General features: G+C 44.1%; 1 protein-coding gene across 1 annotated transcript in view; it reads left to right on the forward strand.

Annotated features, from left to right (window-relative positions):
• Positions 1-8,951: 8,951 nt before the first annotated feature.
• The window catches only part of DNAJC6 (DnaJ heat shock protein family (Hsp40) member C6), a 156,144-nt gene continuing 143,849 nt past the window's right edge, over positions 8,952-21,246 (forward strand). Inside the window, exon 1 of the mRNA XM_030326220.1 lies at positions 8,952-9,076. Coding sequence (XP_030182080.1) covers positions 8,962-9,076 — 115 coding nt within the window. The 5' untranslated portion in view covers positions 8,952-8,961. The remainder of the gene's footprint in view (positions 9,077-21,246) is intronic.

Consider the following 21,246-nt stretch of genomic DNA (forward strand, 5'->3'; position numbering starts at 1 on the left):
AAGAGTGCAGATTCCTTAGATATCAAAGGGCTGTAATGAGCAGCCCAAGGCAGAAAGAACTAAGGCGTGGGACTAAATGCTATAAAGAAGAGAAATCTAAACAAGGCAGGCCTGTAACGGTTACAACTATCCCATTATGGATAGGGCTGAGTTCCCTCTCCACTGTGTTCCCTGCCAGCTGGGATGATGATGATGGTCATGTGAACAATAATGGTTACTATTTATTATTTACTGTTTTTCACACATTATCTCATGTAGTCTTCCAACACTGCTATGAGGCTCAGAGAAGTAAGTAAATTGCCCAAATTTTTGGTGCCCACCCCACAAATCCACAAAAGAAGGGACAGTCCAGTATGTCTATATTTCAAACACTTTTTGCTCTAATCATTAAAATTTCTTAGCAAAATAATAGTTCAGCTTGTTTGAATATCCAGCATACAGTTTAACAACAGTAAATGTTCAGTGTACATGAGTTGAATAAAAGAGAATCATCATAAATGGGCATGAAACATAGTGTAATAAGAATAGGCTTTGAAAAAAAAAAAAGAATAGGCTTTGGAATAAAATACACACAGGGTCCTGCCATGGTTAGAGAACTTGCGATGAGCCTAATGGGCGTGAAGCATGTTTCTGTTTTGTCTGTCCAATAGAAGTTTCTGCAATAGAAATTCTGTAACTATGCCATCCATGGGCACCTGGGTGGTCAGTCGATTGAATGTCGATCTTGATCTTAGCTCAGGTCATGATCTCACAGTTCAGGAGCTGAGGGAAGGTGATTTGGGGGTTCCTCCAAACCCCCCTCACTCTCTGTTCCTTCTGCCTCACTCTCTGTTCCTAATACCTACTTAGTTGACTTCTCTCCCTTTAGGTCTTTGCTCAAATTTTCTCTCTTAACCAGGTCTACCATGACTACCCTATTTATAATTTTTTTTCTATTTTTTTCTTTTTATTTATGTATTTTTGGGAGACAGCATAAGCAGGGGAGGGGCAGAGAGAGAGGGAGACACAGAGTCTGAAGAAGGTTTCAGACTCCGAGCTGTCAGCACAGAGCCTGATGTAGGGCTTGAACCCACGAACTGTGAGATCATGACCTGAGCCAAAGTCAGATGGTCAACTGACTGAGCCACCCAGGCGCCCCATGACTACCCTATTTAAACTGCGACCTATCCCTGCTCCTCCTTCCCCAACCAACATTCCTGGTCCCCCCACCCTGCTCTATTTTTTCTTTTATTCATACACTTACATCTTCTACCAAACTTCAAAGCTTACTTATTTTGCCTACTGTTTATTATCTGTGTCCCCCATCTTCCAATAGAATGTAAGCTCCACAGAACAGGAATCATTATCTGATTCATTCCTTATGAATCTGAAGAGCCTAGGATAGTATCTGACATACAGTAGCTGATGCTTATAGAGTGCTATAAATAAATAAGTCATGTTTGTAAAATTCTTATCACTGTGCCCAGTACGGAGTAGTAACAAAACAAGAGTTCACACGTATTCATTGCCATTGAGTGTTTACAGACCTAGGAGGTGGGCTCTATTATCTCCATTTAGGTGAGAAAATGAGGCACAGAGATGTTAATGCAACTTTCTAACATCACTCTGCCAGTAAATTGTTGAGGCAGGATAGTGTGGCACCAGAGTCAGGCCTTTTTTTTTTTTTTTTTTTTTTAAATTTTTTTTTTTTACATTTTTATTTATTTTTGGGACAGAGAGAGACAGAGCATGAACAGGGGAGGGGCAGAGAGAGAGGGAGACACAGAATCGGAAACAGGCTCCAGGCTCCGAGCCATCAACCCAGAGCCTGACACGGGGCTCGAACTCACGGACCGCGAGATCGTGACCTGGCTGAAGTCGGACGCTTAACCGACTGCGCCACCCAGGCGCCCCGAGTCAGGCCTTTTAATAGCTATGCCATACATCTCTCTCAATAGACATCATTTATATTTTTAGATCAATTTAAAAGTGAATCAGCATAAAATTTTTTTAAGTTAATTTATTTTTGAGAGAGCACAAGCAGGGAGGGGCAGAGAGAGAGAGACAGAGAGAGAGAATCCCAAGCAGGCTCCATGCTGTCAGCACAGAGCCCGATGTAGGGTTCAATCCCACAAACTGCAAGATCATGACCTGAGCTGACATCAAGAGTCAGACACTTAACCAACTGAGCCACCCAGGTGCCCTGTGCAAGAACATTAAATTGCCAAGTAAACTAGACTCAGTCCAGGTCTTTGAGGCCAAGCATGGTCCTCTTTTCATATTAATGGGAGAGAGAAACACAAGGTTTAGTTTGAGCATTGAAGGTACTTTAAAAAAGGTTTCTTATGGTTTTGATCTGTGATATTATGGTTTTTTCCTTGAATGATTACCCCTTTCTGTGCCCATTTTGCCATTTCATGAGCCTCTTGCAGAACCCCAATTTCCTGAGAGTAAGCTAATCACTAATTGGGAGATCCTGGGCATTCACTTGCTGGTTGGAGTTATTTTTTGGCTGGTGAGAGCCTGGGCTAGCTCGTCCCTGAAGATGACCTCAAATAATTCTGTCTTCCTTGTGTGGGCTCACCAGTCCTCCTATTAAGAGGCAGAGCTTATGACACCTCTCTAGAACAGCTGAGCCTGCGACTGATTTGATTAATAGAATATTAAGCAGGAGGTACTTTTTGGGAACATTTGAGCCAAGGCATCTGGAGATTTTTCAGCCAAGTCTTTGAGAAGCCTAGCAGTTTCAGCCTTCTCCCATTTGGAACCCAGCCATTGTCCTGTGAGGAGGTCCGAGCAACCATGTGGAGAAGAATCGAGGCTCTTGGCTAAGCACCCAGCTGACAGCCAGCACCATTTGTTAGCTACGTGGATGAGCCACCTGAGACGTCGACCTGCAAGCCCCGAACAACCCCAGATGACGTCATGTGGAGCAGAAGTGAGCTGTCCCTTTTGAGCCCTGCCCAACTGCAAAATAAATGATTGTTGTTGTGTTGAGCCATTAAGTTTTGGGGTGGTTTATTACGCAGCAAAAGATAACTGAAATCTCTTAGAAGTCCTGAAAACATTTTACATGAGCAGTTTCTCCTCTCATACAAGGTCCCACTGCTGAAAATGTCATGGTTGGGAAGCTTTATGTAGGTATTACTCTTTAAATCTTGACTACATCATAATGCCATAAACTTGGGAGAACTGTGGACTGAAAAATAAGTTTAAGTGGGGCCTGCCCTTAATTGTTTCCTATACTAACAATAGTCCTGTTAGAATTGCCACTAGGGTAACTAGAAACAACACCATTAATTCTACTGGTTCCAAAGATACCTGAGATGCCTTTAGGCTAGACAGTTTCTTTTATATTCTGGAGCCTTCTGTAAGGGAGGACTGACAACAGGACCCCTCAGGCATAAGAGAAGAGAGACATAGAATTAAATCATGAAGTTTAAAAGATGTGACTTTCACCAAAAATCAAGACCTTCTCATCCCTCTCTCTTTACACACACACACACACACACACACACACACACACACACACTTCTTCATTGAAAAAGAAGATGCCATTCTGTTAAAATTTGTCATTGACTCTCTAAATGGACACAGTATTATAATAAGCTACCATATATTTTGCCTGTTGGGTTCATTACATGTAATAATAAAACACTGCAAACCTCTGAGTTAGGTGCTATTTACTGCCTCCATTTTACAGATGGGGAAACTGAGCCTTAGAGAAGCTGGGCAAGTTGGTAAGTGGCAGAGCTAGGATTCACACAACTCTGCCTAGCTGGAAAGCCTAGGTTCTTTCTACCAGCCCCTGTCCCCCTTCTCTCTCTCTCTCTCTCTCTCTCTCACACACACACACACACACACACACACACACACACACACACAGGAGAATCTTGTATTCCATTGACTTTGAGGACTGTCATTTTCATGTTTCTGGACTTAGCTTTGTAAACACAATGACAGGAATGGAATTCAAGGTTTCTTTTCTTTTTGTTTTTGTTCCTACACCCAGTGATCCAGTTGTACAAATAAGTGGGCTTGTTTTGCATTTTTGACATTTGAAAAGAAATTCCATGTTGCTAGTGCTCATTAACGTGCCTGAGGGCACTTGGGTGTTTCTACTTAGATCTTCCTTCAGGCTGCATTCTTTTCCCATGGACTCCAGGGACTGGGGAGAAGGCTCCCCACTGGATCTGCCTGGAGCAAGCTGTGACTGTGGGAGCCAGAGGCTTTTGGCCTTGTTTCAGCTCTGAGCTGGAGGAGTGCCATGAAATCACATGATGTTTGGACTAAAAGGGCAAGCCAAAGAATGTCTTTCTCATCCTGCCCTGGCCAGTGAAATCCAAGCAGTGAGCAAGTGGGCCCCAAGTTGCTGCTTCGGTCCACTGGACAGGCCAGCACAATGGAAGAGAAGATGAGTCTCTAAGACAGGCCCACTGGGGCTCCTGTCACTTGGCACAATTCCAAAACCAGTGAGTGAGAGTCAGGACATAAAGGGAAGGATGGTGGCAGATCCCAGAAGGAAATTTTTAGATTATCTGATTAAGTCCCCTCCACTAAAGGGAGCGAGGGTGGTAGTGGTGATTAAAGAAGTATAAGCTAGGAGAAGGGACCAATATTTTACAGATTATTGGGGTAATCAAGACTAGGTTCCAGGTGTCCTAACCCCAGGGCCAGGTAAGAGGACCCAGGAGCAAAGGGCAATCCTAGTCTAGGCTATGAGTTGGTGGCATGTGGCCACTATTCCTGAGTAGCACTGTTAATTAGATCACTTCTTCCAGGGCCTGTTTCTTTAGACTTTAGTCTGGATGCCATGGGGAGTGAAGGTTGGTGCAGAAGAAAAGTCAGCTTGTTGCTGATAGAGAAGATACTCGCAGTTTCCATGCTCTTCCTGGTCTCTTCCACTTTCCCTTCCTTATTGTGTATCTTCCTATTCTTCTGGATTAGAAAAAGAATAATATAGGACTGTCACATTAGTACTTTTTGAGTGTCATTTATCTAGACCACTAAGGGCCTCACACCAAACGAAATGTTAATCTAGCCTTTCTTGACCGACCTGAGTCGCTGTGCTCCTGTGACCTTTCGAAGTCCTCCTGGAGACCTAGCAGATGGTCCCTGGCTTCCCACAGTGAGCCAGGGCTCATGATTCAGTTGAGTGTAGCCATGAAGGCAATCTAGGTTGAATCCTGGCTCAACCTTTTTTTCGATATTGGAGCAAACTATACTAAATTGTAGATATGTAACTTTTTTAAAAAATTAAAATTTTATTTTAAAAATGATTATAGGTTCACATGAAGTTGTAAAAACTAAAACAGAGATCCCACAATCACTTGTTTTTAATATAATGGTAACATTGTGCAAAACTCTAATCTAAAATCACAACCAGTATGTTGACACTGACACAGTCAAGGTTACAGTAACAGTTCCATCACCACAGAATTCCCTGTGCTGCCCTTTTATAGCCACAACTACCTCCCTCATTCCTTGCATCCACTATATATTCTCTATTTCTATAATTTCTCCATTTCAAGAATGTTCTATAAATGGAATCACACAGTATGCAAGCTTTTGGGATTGGTTTTTTTAAGTCAAGAAAATTCTCTGGAGATTTATATAGTTTGCTGCCTGTATCAGCAGTTTGTTACTTTTTATTCCTCAGTATCATTTTGTGGTCTGCAGGTACCACAACATGTTTAACCATTCACCCATTTAAGGACATCTGACTTGTTTCCAGTTTGGGGCTATTACGAACAGAACTTGTATGTACATTTGTGTATAGGGTTTTGAGTGAACATAAGTTTTCTTAATTTCTGAGATGGGTACCCAAAGAGTACAATTGCTGGTCTTACAGTAGTTGTTTGTTTAGTTTTATAAGAAGCTGCTAAACTTTTCCAGAGTGTCTGTACCATTTTACATTCCTACCAGCAACGTATGACTAATCCAGTTTCTCCCTTTACATCCTTGCCAGCATTTGGTGTTGTCACTATATTTCCTTTGAACCTTCCAATAGGCGTGTAGTGATATCTCGTTATGGTTTTAATTTGTATTTCCTTAATGGTTAATGATGCTGCATATCTTTTCATGTGCTTATTTACCATCTGTATATCCTCTTTAGTGACATATCTGTTCATGTCTTTTGTGCATTTTCTAATTAGATTTTTTTAATGTTGAGTTTTGAGAATTCTTTATTTATTATAAATACGAGTCCTTTGTTGGATATGTAGTTTGCAAGTATTTTTGCCCAGTCTGTAGCCTGTCTTCTCTTCCTCTTAACAAAGTCATTCACAGACCAAAAGTACTTAATTTTGATAAGGCCCAATTTATTGATTTTTCCTCTTATGGATCACGCTTTTAGTAACAAGTCTAAGAACTCTTTGCTTAGCTCTAGATACTAGAAGATTTTATCCTACTTTGTTTTCCCAGAATTTTTATAGTTTTACATATCACATTTAAGCCTGCAACTCATTTGACTTGATTTTTGTATGAAATTTGAGGTTTAGTTTTGAGGTTCATTTTTTGCCAATGGATGTCCAGTTGTTCTAGCATCACTTGTAGAAAAAGCTATCTTTCCTCTATTGGGTTGCTTTCACACAATGTCAAAAATCACTTGGGCATATTTATGTCTATGGGTCCATTTCTGGGTTCTTTATTCTGTTTCATTGATTTATGTGTCTATCCCTCTGACAACACCGCACTGTTTTGATAATTATAGTTTTATTGTAGGCCTTAATATCAGGTAGAGTAATTCTTACCACTGTATTTTCTTTTTCTGTGGAACTTACAAAATACACCCACGTATCTTTATCCAGATTCACCTATTATTTACATTTTGCTGCATTTCCTTATTACTTGCCCCCCTACAAACACACACAAATGTGTGTGTGCGCACATATATATATATATATATATGATACTTTACATATATATATACTTTACATATATATATATATATATGATACTTTTCCCCCTAAACCATTTATTATTTTTTTTTAATTTTTTTTAACGTTTATTTATTTTTGAGACAGAGAGAGACACAGCATGAACGGGGGAGGGGCAGAGAGAGAGGGAGACACAGAATCGGAAGCAGGCTCCAGGCTCTGAGCCATCAGCCCAGAGCCCGACGCGGGGCTCGAACTCGCGGACCGCGAGATCGTGACCTGAGCTGAAGTCTGACCTGAGCTGAAGTCGGACGCTCAACCGACTGAGCCACCCAGGTGCCCCTCCCCTAAACCATTTAAAGCTTAAGTTGAATCCATCATTACCCTTTATTCCTAAATACCTTAATGTGTATTTAGGGATATTTTCTCACATAACCACAGTGTACTTATCAACTCCAATCAATTTCTCATTGGTAAACACTTTATCTACTCTGCTATCAATATTTCGATTTTTTTGAAAGTTGGCCCAGATGATAAAAGCCTCCAGTACTTGGTGTGGTCTAGGGCCAGGTATTTTTGTTGCCAGGTCTCCTCTTTTAACCTAGAACATCTCCACAGCCTTTCTTCATCTTTTAAGATGTTGGAAGAATACTGTACCACCCCCGCTCCCACTTTTTATTTTAATGTTTATTTATTTTTGAGAGAGAGTGAATAGGGGAGGGGCAGAGGGGGGGCAGAGGATATGAAGCGGGCTCTGCACTGACAGCAGAGAATGGATGCAGGGCTCGAACTCATGAACCCTGAGATCATGACCTGAGCCAAAGTCGGACGCTGAAGGAACAAATGAACTGAGCCATCCAGGGGCCCCTACCGTTCCCACTTTTAAAGTACAGTCCTCATTTGGAGTTTACCTTAGATTTCCCTATGATTAGATTCAGGTTGTGCATTTGTGGCCAAAATATTACAAAGCTGATGTGCCTTTCTCTAGTGTAACACATCTGGAGGCATTTACATTTTATCTGCCTCCTTTGGTGATTTTAATTTTGATCACCTGGTAAAGCTGTGTATGACATTTGGGCCTTGAAAAATGGCAGTTTCATGATTCAACAGGCATACAACTTTTATTAAGGCTTTATATGTGTAACCTGTCCTCTCTGATGCTGTTTGTTTTATCTGTAAAGTGTGGATATTAATAATTTCTCTCCCCCTGAGTATCTTTGGGAGAGTTAAATAAGGTAATGTATGTAAAATCTGGCACATAAAAACCACCCCATAAATATTAGTTATTCTTAGTGCAGCCAGGCAAGCGTTAAGGGATATTGATTTCGAGCTTCCTCCCAGACACTTCCAATTACAAGTAAAATAGAGACAGAGACAAAGTAGTGTGGGGCAGGGGGTCTCTGCTCTGCCATTTTGGGTTCCTCAATTGTAAAATGGGAAAATGCCTCCCACCCCACAGGATGCTGTGAGGTTTAATAGCATGTATGTAAAAGTGCCTAAAGTGACATAGAATGGGTTCTCAAAAAATCATGAGCTGTTGTAAGAGGAAAGTAGGAACATCTGTTAGATTTAAAAAATACATATTTTTTAAATACAATTGTGGGATCATTCTGAGGCAACGGGAAGGTATGAAAAAATACAGCTAGAGCTCAGAACTTGGGAAACGTCACCATTTACCTCTGGGCGGACGACTTATAACCTCCGCGAGCTTCAATTTGATCATTTGCAATTTGGGGATAAAATCAGCGCACCTCCCCGGGGGTTCCGGTGTTAAGCAATGATGCCTCGCGGGACCTGGCACTCCATAGACGTCTCTTGACTGAAGGACGGGGGAACTAAAGCGTTCACCTGCAAAGCCGCCGGGCACTCCGGGCTTCCCTGGGGGGCGTCTCGAAGCAGCGTCCGCGCGTCGGGCCGCAGCACCCCGCAGGCTGGGCGCAAGGCGCCACCCCCTCCCCCCATCCCCACCCCGGCCGCAAGCTCCTCCCCCGGCGGCCGCGTCCACCCCGGCGACCGCCCGGCACCTGCAGAAGCGCGGCGGCGGGGGCAGCGCTAGGCCACCCTTGGGCGGCGGCGGCAGCGGGGGAGGGGCGCGGGCGCACAGATGGGAGCAACTGAGAAGGGCGGCAAGAAGAGCCGGAGGCTGTTTTCTTCGCTGCGGCCGTGGAAGGCGACCCGGCGGCTGTGGAGGACGCGCTCGGCTCCCAAGGCGGCGCAGGGTGAGTGTGGTCCTGCCGGGGGACCTGTTACCGCGCGCGGCCGGCGCCTCGACTGCAGGGGGGCCGCGGTGCCTCCCGCAGCCGTAGGCGGCGGCTCGCGCCCACCTCTCCGCCCCCTGGGACCTGAGGACCGGGGCGGCGCTGCCAGGATGACCCTCGGCCCCTGTGACAAGACCACCCCCCGCCCCCAGCTTTCCCGGGGCTGCTCGCCGAAGTGCGGGGGCCGGTCTGGCGCTGTCCCCTCTCTCCCTCCACCCCTTGGCCCCTTAGGCATCTGTTGTTGGGCCGGGTGGTTGCAGCTTGTTTCCCGCAGAAACCCCTGTGTGTCCGTTTGACCCTGGACAGAAGGAATTCAGGGTGCCTTGGGGACACGGTTTACTCAGGTTTGTGTCTCGCCCGACACCTGGCCGGGTGCCTGCAATGCAGTAGCCTTTTGGGGGAATGAATCCGGACCCAAGGCTACCTTCAAGGTCTTCTCCATCTAGACCCACCCCCTTTCCAACCTGTCTGCGGTGATTCCCTGTTACCGCCTGAGCTCTACTCCTAAGAAACTACTTCCCAAACGCATTCCACCCTGTCCCCACGAGGGCCTTAACTCACATTTATTCAATCACCGATGCACTCCATTCATTGTGGCCACAGTTTTTATTGCGCTCTTGCCGTGTGCCAGGGCCTGGAATGAACAAGGTAGGCAAGGCCCAGCTCTTGGCACTACTTCTAGAGGGGGAAACAGACATGACACACATAAAACGGCTTAACATCCCCATTACCAATTGCTGTGTGTGCTGGGAAGGAATCCCACAGTCTGCTGGGAGAGGGAAAAAGGCAGAGGCGCCCTGGCTTACACGGCCGATGGATGGACAGGGAAGACCTCTCTGAGGCAACATGATTTAAGCGGAGACCTGAAGACTGAGTAGGAGTTACTCCAGCATGGAGCCTGGGGTGAGTGTTCCTGCCAGAGAGAAATACAAGTGGGAACATTCCCAGTGTGCCTGAGCCTAGCAAGGGGAAGGTGAGGGAGGCAGGACCTGGATCAGGGTCTGGGTAGGACATGAGGAGGAGCTTGGTTTTTCTTTTTAAAGTGAGCCGGGAAGCTACTGAAGTGTTCTAAGCCGGGACATGACCTGATCTGCTAGCTCGCTGCCTTGTGCGTATTTGTAATGGCCATCCATTCCTTATTCTCTCAGCCCGCCTGTCCATCAGGGGTGCACAAATGCCATTTTCTCTGTGAAGGCCTTCCTCAGGTTTCTGCCACCTGTAACCTCTTCTTTTAGTATGTCCTCACCTCTACGGCATCTGTCACTGTTCATCTGGTATTTTAGATTCCACGTGGGCAGGCTCTCATCTACTTCATCTTTATATCCCCTACCAGGCTAAGTCCGGGCTTGGTACCTTCTAGATACCTGTTTGCTAGTATGTGTGTGAGTGTGTGTGTGTGTGTGTGTGTGTGTGTGTGTGTGTGTGAGTGTGTGTGGGGGGAGGTGGGGGTGGGGTAGGTTCTGTCTTGTTCTTTCTGTTTCCATCATCTGAGGATTCTTTTTCTGAGAGACTGACATGTCTTGATTTCTAAAATGGCCGACCTGACCCAGGGCAGAAACTACATTGCACCAGGGCCCTGTCATAGATACAGTGGTCACCCCACCCACCTCCACTGCAGGATTGTTTTGAAGATTAAATGAATTGATGAGCTGAATGTGTTAATCATTGTAAAGTGCTGGCACACAGTAAACATTCTAAAACTAAATTGGATGAGGAGCAAGAATTGTCTTTTAAATATTTATTTATTGCATTAGAAAACAAGCTTTTCTATTGTCGGTCATTAGAGCAACACTGGCTTGGTATGGCCATCTTGCTGGCTTTCAAAGAATGGGTTATTACTTTTAGTCAATGCACAATTAAATTCCTTCCCCACTGCCATTGAACTGTTGTTGAAACTTCATAGGCTTGAAGGCTGACCGCCCCTTTTCTTTAGTTTGCCTGAGGAGTCAAAGAGGAGGGTCATTGCAACAAGTATTCCTTGAGTGATAATTATATGCAGAGTGTAATTCCAGGTGTTGTGTGAACGTTTATGAAAGAGGACTAAATGGACATTCCCACTGTAGTAAAATGGATTAGAATAAGTTTTCTAGTTCTATAGTGTTTTTTTTAATGTTTATTTTTCTGAGATGGAGAGCACCAGCAGGGGAGGGGCAGAGAGAGAGCGGGACAGAAGATCCCAGGTGGGTTCCACACTGACAGCAGAGAATCCCTGCAGGGCTCAAGCTCACTAACCCAACTGTGAGATCATGACCTGAGCCCAAGTCGGTGCTCAACCGACTGAGCCACCCAGGCGCCACTCTAGTTCTATGGTTTTTAAAGCCAGGTCTATACTGTGTACATAGCTGTCCTGTTCTCTCTTCTCTGTTTCTGTCCTAGAGTTCACCCATGGCTTCTTAGGGCTCATTGCCATGCCATACCTCTTGTTTCTTAAGTAAGATCTTGGTCAATCACTATATTTCTCTATTTCCCCCTCTCCTTTACAACCATTGTAATGTCTTACGTTATGTACTTTACAGCTTATAGAATAGGTCAACTATAAGATCTTGTTTCATTTTGACAGCACCCTGGAAGGAGGGAGGGCAGATGGTGTTTATTTCCCCCATTTTATAGATGAGAGGGTGAACCAAGAGACAGTGACTTGCGGGAGGCCATATGGCTGGTGAGTGGCAGAGTCAGGCCTGACTGCCCATACATTCTTTCTGCCACATCTCCCTCCACGAAAATGCAGAGAAGTAAAATCAATAAATATCTTACAATGAAAGAAATCCATATCCCAATTTTATTTGATATCTTTTTTAAAGGTGGTCTGAATTTCTCATAATGATGGGGCATCATTTCATAATTGATAGCCACCAATTTGGGCATCTAGAATCATATACTTTGGTGCCAGACTCTGATTTGAATCTGCCATCAGTAAGTGGCACAGTGATAAGCCGTATGATCTTGGGCAAGGTGCTAAATCTTTCCAAAACTCAGTCATGTATCACATATGTAAATAAAATAGAGATGATATAAACATAAACAAAAGAGAGATGGTAATTCCTATGTCATAAGTTACGGTGATGATCAAATGAGTTAATGTATATAAAGTGCCTGGGACACAGCTCACAAGATGGTAGTTATTATTTTTATTAACATTAGTTCAGAGAGTCTACCATACAATCACATCCCAACGATGGTTAGTCACGAGGCTGGAGAGCTCAGTAACCTGTGGGAATAAAACATGGCAGGAAGCTCGTTAGGGGCAGCTGTTCCTTCTGTACTAACCAGGAAGTCTTCCACACCACCCTGTTTTTATTCCACCAGGGTTGCAAGTGAGAAGTAGTTTAGCTTTGGGGGACTCTTGGCATCTTTTCAGCCTAACACTGTGTCCTGAATGCAGCAGATATTCAATAAATTGTGTTTTTAATGAAAAGATCCTTTCGGATATGGAGGTATATCCAAAGAGAATGCACCTGAAATTTACCATATGATCATTTGTGACTGTAAGTAGGATAAATACCTAGAAGGACAATTACTGGGTTAGAAGTATATGCTTTTTTAATTTGGAAAGATAGCTGATCTCCATACATGTGCTAATCTCGTTCCTACCAGGAGTGTGTACGATTCTTGATTCCTTACATCCTGTCAGACTTTTTAATGCTTGCCCATTTCATGAATGTGAAATGGTACTGCACTGTTGTTTTATATTAAATTTCCTTGACAAATAATGAAGTCAAGATCTTTTCACATGAATATTGGCTATGTGTGAATAAGGCCTATTCATCTCTTTTCCCATTTTTTTTATTAAAAAGTTTTTTTTTTAATGTTTATTTATTTTTGAGAGAGAGACACACACCAAGCACGAGCAGGGAAGGGGCAAAGAGAGGGAGACACAGAATCTGAAGCAGGCTCCAGGCTTTGAGCTGTCAGCACAGAGCCCAACGCAGGGCTCGAACTCATAGACTTTGAGATCATGACCTGAGCTGAAGTCGGATGCTTAACGGACTGAGCCACCCAGGTGCCCCTCCCATTTTTTTTTTTTTTAACTTGATGGTTTGTCTTTTTCTTATTCACTTACAGTTCTTTAAATACTCTGGATACTGGTGTACCTGGGTGGCTCAGTTGGTTAGGCATCTGACTCTTGGTTTCAGCTCAGATCACAATCTTATGGTTTGTGAGTTCGAGCCCCAGGTCAGGCTCTGTGCTGATAGTACAGAACCTGCTTGGGATTCTCCCTCTTTCTCTCCTCCCCACTCCCCACACACTCTCTCAAAATAAATAAATAAACATTAAAAAAATAAGTAAATACTCTGGATATTGATCATTTGTTGGCTTATATGTCCAAACAACTTTAAAAAATATACCTAAGAATTCAAGCTTTTCCTAATGGGAATATGAAGAAGCTGTTTCCAATGGAAATTAACCCTCCAAATGCTTCCAGCCTTTCTAAAAGAACTACATTTTAGGCAAATATCAAAACTTTTAGGTTACAGAGAAGGAAGTGAATAGTTGGTGAAAGTATTTTTTAAGAAGTAGACCTTGAAATAATGGAAGAAAACTGGCTCTGAGTTTCTCCCACCAGAAATTACCTCCCCCCCAAGCCTTGGTGGGGCAAAGAGCCCTTTCCTGAGCTGTAGTCTTCCCCAGGAAAGACAGAGATTGGAACTATAGCCAGTCTCTGTCAGCATATGTGCTTTCCAGGACAAGTTACTTGGAGAGGAGGACAGGTGATCTTCAGTTAAATTCCTCACTGCCATTTTCTAGCCATATGCCCCTAAAAAAGTCACATTGAGTGGAGATAATGATTACTACCTAGGGATATTGGAAAGATCAAATGGGATCATAAATATGAAAGGTCTATGTAAATATGAGGATATTTGCTAGGCTCTGTGAAGTAATCAACACTGTGACAGACTGGAAAAGACTCACTGACCTGTGATCTTTAGGCTCTCTTTCCCCCCCTAGCATCTGTTCTGCATACAGGTGCATGATTGTTGAACAGTGGTTATCCAAGCGTGGTCTCCAGAGTAGCAGCATCAACATCTCCTGGAACTTGTTAAAAATGCAAATTGTTGGCTCCCACCTCAGAGCTACCAAATGAGAAACCAGAAGTAGGGTCTAGCAATATGTTTTAAAGTTGTTTTTTTTTAAGTTTATTCATTTTTGAGAGACAGAGTGAAAGCAGGAGGTGGGTTGGAGAGAGACAGAAACACAAAATCTGAAGCAGGCTCCAGGCTCTGAGCTGTGAGCACAGAGCCTGACCAGGGGCTTGAACTCACAAGCTGTGAGATCATGACCTGAGCTGAAGTGGGACGCTTAACCAACTGAGCCACCCAGGTGCCCCTAGAGATCTGTTTTAACAAGGCTTGCAGTAATTTTGATGTATGCTAAAGTTTGAGAAACTCTGGCCCAGTGGGATCTGCAAAGGCTTTAAAGTCAGCAAATGTGGGTTCTAAATGTTAACTCTCCCATTTGCCATGAGTAACTTCCAGCATGAGCAAGTTACTGGGCCTCTCTTGGGCTTGCAAACTCTCATCCATAAAAGGAAGATGGTATCACCTCCCTCACAATGTTGTTTTGAGAAAAAAGTATCCTAGCTGCACTTCTTTTTAGTTATGTATCCTTTGGCAAGTCACTTTTCATTTCTGCCTCACTTTTTTCTCCTCTAAAAAAGATGGAATGGCAAGTGTTAACACAACTGCACTGCTTGCTGTGTGCCAGCCACTGTTCAAAACCTGTGCATATTTTTATGTTATTTAATTTTGATGGTAACCTTGTTTTACCACCTCTGTTTTACGGATGAGAAAATGGAAGCACAGAGAGGTTAAGTAACGTTTCCAAAGTTATGCACTGGGATGCAAAGCCAGGCAGTGTTCTGTGAAAGTCTTTGCTTTAAACACAATGCTTGGCAAATAAATTCCCAATAAATGTATGAAGATGATGTTAAGAAGAGTGCCTGGGACAGAGCTGGTGTTCCAAGTAGCAATTCCTTCTTCGTTGTCTTGTAGCTTGGCTTCATGCGAGCCTACCTAGCTTTTCTTACAGTCATGCTGCCCTCCTCTGTGGTGGCCCTCATCACAAACCTTCCTCCACCCCCAGTCAGCAATTTTTCTCTCTCTGTTTCACCTCCTTTATGGCCAGACAGATGCTCTGAGCAAACCATACAGGGGCTTGGCTGGATGGAGGAAGATTGAATGTGGCAGTGCCTGCCATCACCACCTCAGCATGTTTTGGGAATGGATGACTAAGCTAGAAGAGGGTCGGGGCAAGTCATTGAAAGGTCATTAGGTCTGCCTAATTTGGAACATAAGCTTCAAGTCTCTTTTGCTCTCAAATTTCCAAGAGAACGTAAAAGATCTTTTTTGCTCAGTTTTTCGTCAGAGTAAAATTTACAGCTAGGAAGTTGAACCCACAATATTAACAGCCACATTTTCTCTTTCGCTTTTGTTTGAAAGGGACAATAAAAAGCCTTATTCTTGTTCAGTTCAGGGTTTCACTCATTGTTCTTGAAAATTCCATTTGGTCTTGCTCTCAAGATGGCCTCCCTTACTGGGCATGAGTCACTGGTCTGGTGACTCAGAAGTGGCATCAACCAAGACAAGGCCTGTGCAGAGCTGTGAAAGGACTTGGTGGCCAGTGGAGCCTGTCTGAGCTTTCGCTAAATCCAGTTATTGAGATAGGGGATCGTTTCCATTAATGGTTGTTTACAGTGCTCCTTGGTACCAGCTTATTTAAAGTGTGGGGTCTGTCAGAGACATTGCTTTATTTTGGAAAGCTCCAAGGCTTGAGCCCATTCTTGTCTGGGTGGGACCTTGGGGTTTACTGTGGGGTAGGACAAGGCTTCTGAGAATTCGCCTGACCCTGCTTGGACTGGCCCCAGAATCAGAGGTCTAAGGCTTCTATAAATATTGTAGCAGGAGGGGAAAATAAAGGCTCAAAAAGAGCCTTTGAAAAGGACTTTGAACCTCTTTCCACTTAATTTTCTTTTAATTCAATTAAGGATGGATAGAGAGATGAACAGATACGTGATAAAACAAATAGAACAAAATGCATCATGCAATGCTTCCAACTTTTTTGTATGTTTGAAACTTTAAAAAATTTTTTTCAATGTTTATTTATTTTTGAGACAGAGAGAGACAGAGTGTGAGTGAGAGAGGGGCAGAGAGAGAGGGAGACACAGAATCTGAAGCAGGCTCCAGGCTCCCAGCTGTCAGCACAGAGCTGGATGCAGGGCTTGAACCCACAAACCGTGAGATCATGACCTGAGCCCAAGTCAGACGCCTGACTGAGGCACCCAGGTGTCCCTGAAACTTTTCAAAATTCAATATTGGGTAAAATGTTAGGTACCCTAGAAATGACCACACTCTTGGAAAACATTGCTTCCTTTTTAATATAAATGGCAGCCCTTTTCTCACTTCCTTGTGTTTTTTCCTGGGAAGCCTACTTGATTAAAGCTCACCCCCTGGAGGGAACAAAGGCCTTTATGCCAAGGCCTTTATATCCTTTCTGATGTGTAACTCTCACAGTAGCCCTACAAGCTAGTTATTATTTTCTGCATCAGGCGCAGAGGGGTAAATTTGACCCAGGTCACAAGGTAGTAATATTAGTCTAATGGCATTTATGGAGCCCTCACTTTATGTGTCAGGCTCTGTGCCATGTACATATATATATGTATATATGTGTGTGTGTGTGTGTGTGTGTATGTGTGTGTATATATATGTGTGTGTGTATAGGTTCCATTATTATCTGCATCTTACAGATCAGGAAATGTAGACAGAGAGAGGTGTAGGAAAGTGTCCTGGCTTACTTTAGGGGCCAGTAAATGACAGAGCCCATGTTTGAACCATCTCTCCTGCATTATGGCCCCTGCCCTTCTATTGAAACCCAGGCAGGCAGGCGTTGGCATTCCTCTGCTTAATCACTAAATCAGCATACCTTGTAGAAACCTCTTGCCCTGAAGCCACAAGCTTCTTGAGGACAGAATGCTTTGCTCAGCAGCTGTGTCATTCATTCCCAGTGTTCAGGGCAGTGCCTGGCACAATGACTATTTATTGAATGAAAGAGTGCACAAATGGTGGCCTCTCACCACCTACTTCTTGTCTTCCCTCTCTGGCCCTAAAGTGCTCCTAACTGGGCACATTTTGGCTGTCCTGGACTTGGTCCTTGACAATGGAGTTGCCTGTTTCTTTGACGTGGTCAGTGCACCAACATGGTTCATTTGGTGACCAGCAAGGAGTTCCAGTGAAGGCAGATTTTCCTCTCTGGTCTTAACTTGTCAAAGAGGAGCATAAAGGTATTACTCACTGCCAAGGAAAGATGGGAGCAAAAACCAAATACTAAAAATTTCCCCAAACTTTCAAGGAGTCTTTACAGTGTGGTAGCTAGAAATCAACTCCAGGACCCCTAGTGGCCAGGACAGGTTTTTACTCTGCAGCTATATTTGACTCTTGGGCTACAATGACCAGATGAACACTAGCAGTTAGTTCTCTTAGCCCAAGTATGTTGCTAATTATACCTTGCTTTTATATAGGACTTAGTGTACCAAGTACCACATCTGTTCTCCCTTTTGATCTTCTGAAAAGCCTTGCACACACACAGGACACATATGATTAGCCCTACTTTACAGATGAGGAAACTGGTGCCAGACAGGTTGTCACCTACCCTACACCACTCAGTTAATAGTGTGGAGACAGGTCTTCAACTCTCTTATCTTGACTCCTGCTCCAGCAAATTTTCCACGTCAATATTGTGTTTCACCCAGCAATTTCTGGGGATGAGAGCAACAGGTAGGTGTATTTCTTGTTATTGCTCTACTCACAACTTAGTGAGGTCCTGAATTGGGTCAGTTAATGTTTTTGGAGCTCAGCTGACTGATCTATAGTGGGGAATAACCACTACCCATCACCTACAGAGCAACTACGGCAGAGGAGGTCAGCTCAGGTCATTATCTCACGGTCCCACTGAAGCAGGTCTGAACCTGCTTCAGATTCTGTGTCTACCTCTCTCTCTGCCCCTCCCCTGCTCACACTCTGTCCCTCTCTTTCTCTCTCAAAAAGAAATAAACGTTAAAGAAAAAAAAAAGGACAATGTCTGAATGAAGATGTTCCAAAGGGACTATGATGACACTGACCCATGTTTCATAAAATAAATACCTCCTCTAGCCACCCTGTCTAAAATGGCATGTGTGTTACTTCATTTTTCCTCATGGCATTTATTTTTATTTATTATATATTTATATTTGTTTGTCTAGTGTCTGTTTGAATACCCCCACCAAAATGTAACAGCTATGAGCAGGATTTGGTCTGTTTTCTGTACTCTTGAATCCCTAACAGATGGAATTCTACCTGGCACAAATAAACATTTGTTGAACGAAGAAATGAAGGAATGAATCCTAGCTATGTAATGATTAAATTGGATGATTGAAAGATTTGCTTGAATCTTCCTTGGTCTCTAAGAGAGGGCTTTTATGGTCTCATCCCCATTTCTGGCTCAGCTTTAAGAATCAACTTACACCTGGATAAACTGGGTTCAATAATACGTGTCCATGCAGCAGACACAGGTCACCATACTACGCTGTAGGTCTCTGTACTGTAACAGCCTGTGGGCAGCTTGAGGACAGGGACTGGTCCCCTTCACTGTTGTATCCTCACTACCTAGCATAAGGCCTGGTCCACAGAGAGGTGAAAGAAATATTTGTTGAATGAACGAATATGAAAGAGAAAGCACAGGTCTCTCAATTCCCTCCAAAATTAAGGTCTCTGTTTGAGAATATGCTGGGCACATGGCACATGGCACAGACATTCACCTTTCAACCGGAACCAAGTCTCTAGAGAGCCGAGGAGGCACTAAGCAGTTGGTTCCCTAACCTTAGAGAAGGAAAGGCAAGCCTAGACTCCAGATCCAGTTCCATGCCATGTTTTGGAATTTGTGTTTACGTCGGCCTTCATCCCCATCCTTTCAGCTCCAGCATAAGCAAAATTATCACCCCGCACACTGACTTGCATGCAATTATCAGAGCTCGGGTGCTCTTCCGTTGAGGGACTTCGCCCCTGAGATCGCTGACTTTCTGTGAATGACAAATCAAAAGTCAGGTTTGGAGAACCAGCCCGACTTTCCTGCTCATTTGCAGCAGAGGGAGGAAAGAGAGAATGAAAGATTCTGAAAATAAAGGTAAGGGGTCAACTGCAGAGGGGAGGCTAAAAGATGCTAGGGATGAGATGTCACTCCACAGATATATTTAGTTTGTATTAATGGCTGACTACAAATTACTGTGTATATGTTAGTTTAAAATTCTAGTTATATAATAAACATGACTTTTTTTTTTTTAATGACTGGCTTTTAGTTTCCAAATATTGTGTCATTCAGTTTTCCATATTTGTGCTACCAAATAGAACAATATTTTTGCATTCTTCATTTAATCCTGGCTGGGTTACAGATACTTCCATTTCACAGATTTTCTTATAATAGCTCCCAGGATTTTGACAATTTTATTTTGGGAGAGTTCACAATAGTTAATTAATATGTAGGCTTTCGATGCATTATTGCAATTGGAATATCTGAAATACTTCGGACTTCTGCAGTTTGGGTTCACAAGAAAAACGTTGACAGATAATTCCTTAACGTCAATCCTTTAGGGAGGACCCAACGGAGAGCCATCATTGACCTTCAGAACTGTTTATCTTGCAGAGATATTCGGATGCAAACTACCCCCACCCCTCCAGCCTCCAGCCTAGAGACGTCCCTGGTACCTTACCCCCTACCCTCCAGCCCTTCACTCTAATTCTGTCTGAGCCATGGAGGGAGAGAGAAAAGGATTTAAATGAAAACTCAGGGAAGGGCAGGGCTCACTAAAATGAGCCAACCAATTTTTTAGTTCAACAACGGGGATTCTGGAGGATTCTGATGTTTTAAATTCTGAGGCTCCTTAAATTTTCTGCCGCAGTTGGGGGAGGAGCGATAGACCCCAAGGTCTCCGGAGGCTCCACGTGTTCCCAGACCCTGTTTCCGGAGGGAGCCCTTCCTTCATGCTGCGTTGCTCCTGTTCCTTGTCCGGGTGCCGGTGGAAGGCGCAGAGGGGCCAGGCTCCTGGGGAAGCACACCCCCCTTCCCCCGCCTCCCTTCCAGGAAAGCTCCTGGGAAGCCGCCGCAGCAGAGGACGCCATCTCCGCGCCACCGTACCCAACCCCTGCTTCCCGAGCGCTAATTTTAGGGTTTGCCGGCCTCCCTTTGCCCCCCCCCCCCCCCGCGGGCTGTCGGTTTGCTCGCACCGGAGCCACTGCGCAGCAGTTAGCACCCTACCCTGTTTTCCCTGTGCGCTCTGAGTTAAGGAGGCCCCAGCATTTTGCCCTTGGGCACCCGGGCTGGGGTGCGCAGGAGGAGTCTGGCATGCCGCGCCCCGGGGAGGTTACTTGCTTCCACTGGGTCTCTCTCCCACGCGAAGTTGTTTGGGTGACGGGGGAGACGACACATGCCCCCAGCCTTTTCCTTCCTGTACGCAGGGCCGCCCGGCTTGGGCTTCCCCAGACCAGTTCCCAGCTGCTCTCTGGCTTGTTACAAGATTCTTACCGTGTGGTGGCCAGTGATGTTTATTACACACCAAAAAATGAAAAGGAAAAAAAAAAAAAAAGCCATAAACAGCCTGAGGCCAGTGAGGAGACTGGCATTTTAATCCACTAAACTGTAATGAAGTCTCCAAGCAATGCTACTTTCTGTAGTGAAGCTTTAAAAGAGCCAGGGGTAGCTGATGTTGGTAGTTATCAACATCTAATAGGCTCTGGATCATTCACATCCATGTATTGATCTGTGTGGTTTTGATGTTCAAATTTTAATTAAGCAGCCATAGGTGAGGGAAAAGAGCTATGTAAGCATGGGCCTGGCCAGTGGAAACAGGGCCTCTCCACTGCCGTTTCCTAAGCCAGCCTCTGGTGAACAAATAAAACCTGTGCCTATGTAATTAAAGTATTTCAAATGAACTTGAGAGTGTTGGCTTCCCCTGTGTTGATTTCAGTCAGTGGCCAGAGAAAGGGTTTTTGGAAAGAAAAAAAAAATTGCTTATATGCCATGTCATGCTAGGCCATGCTCATGTTTTAGAAAAGTTAAGACTGCCTCAATTGGACGCTCAGGATGAGGCTAATATTCAGCACGGTTTG

This window comes from Lynx canadensis, chromosome C1 (genome assembly GCF_007474595.2).
Source record: "Lynx canadensis isolate LIC74 chromosome C1, mLynCan4.pri.v2, whole genome shotgun sequence".
Taxonomy (NCBI): domain Eukaryota; kingdom Metazoa; phylum Chordata; class Mammalia; order Carnivora; family Felidae; genus Lynx; species Lynx canadensis.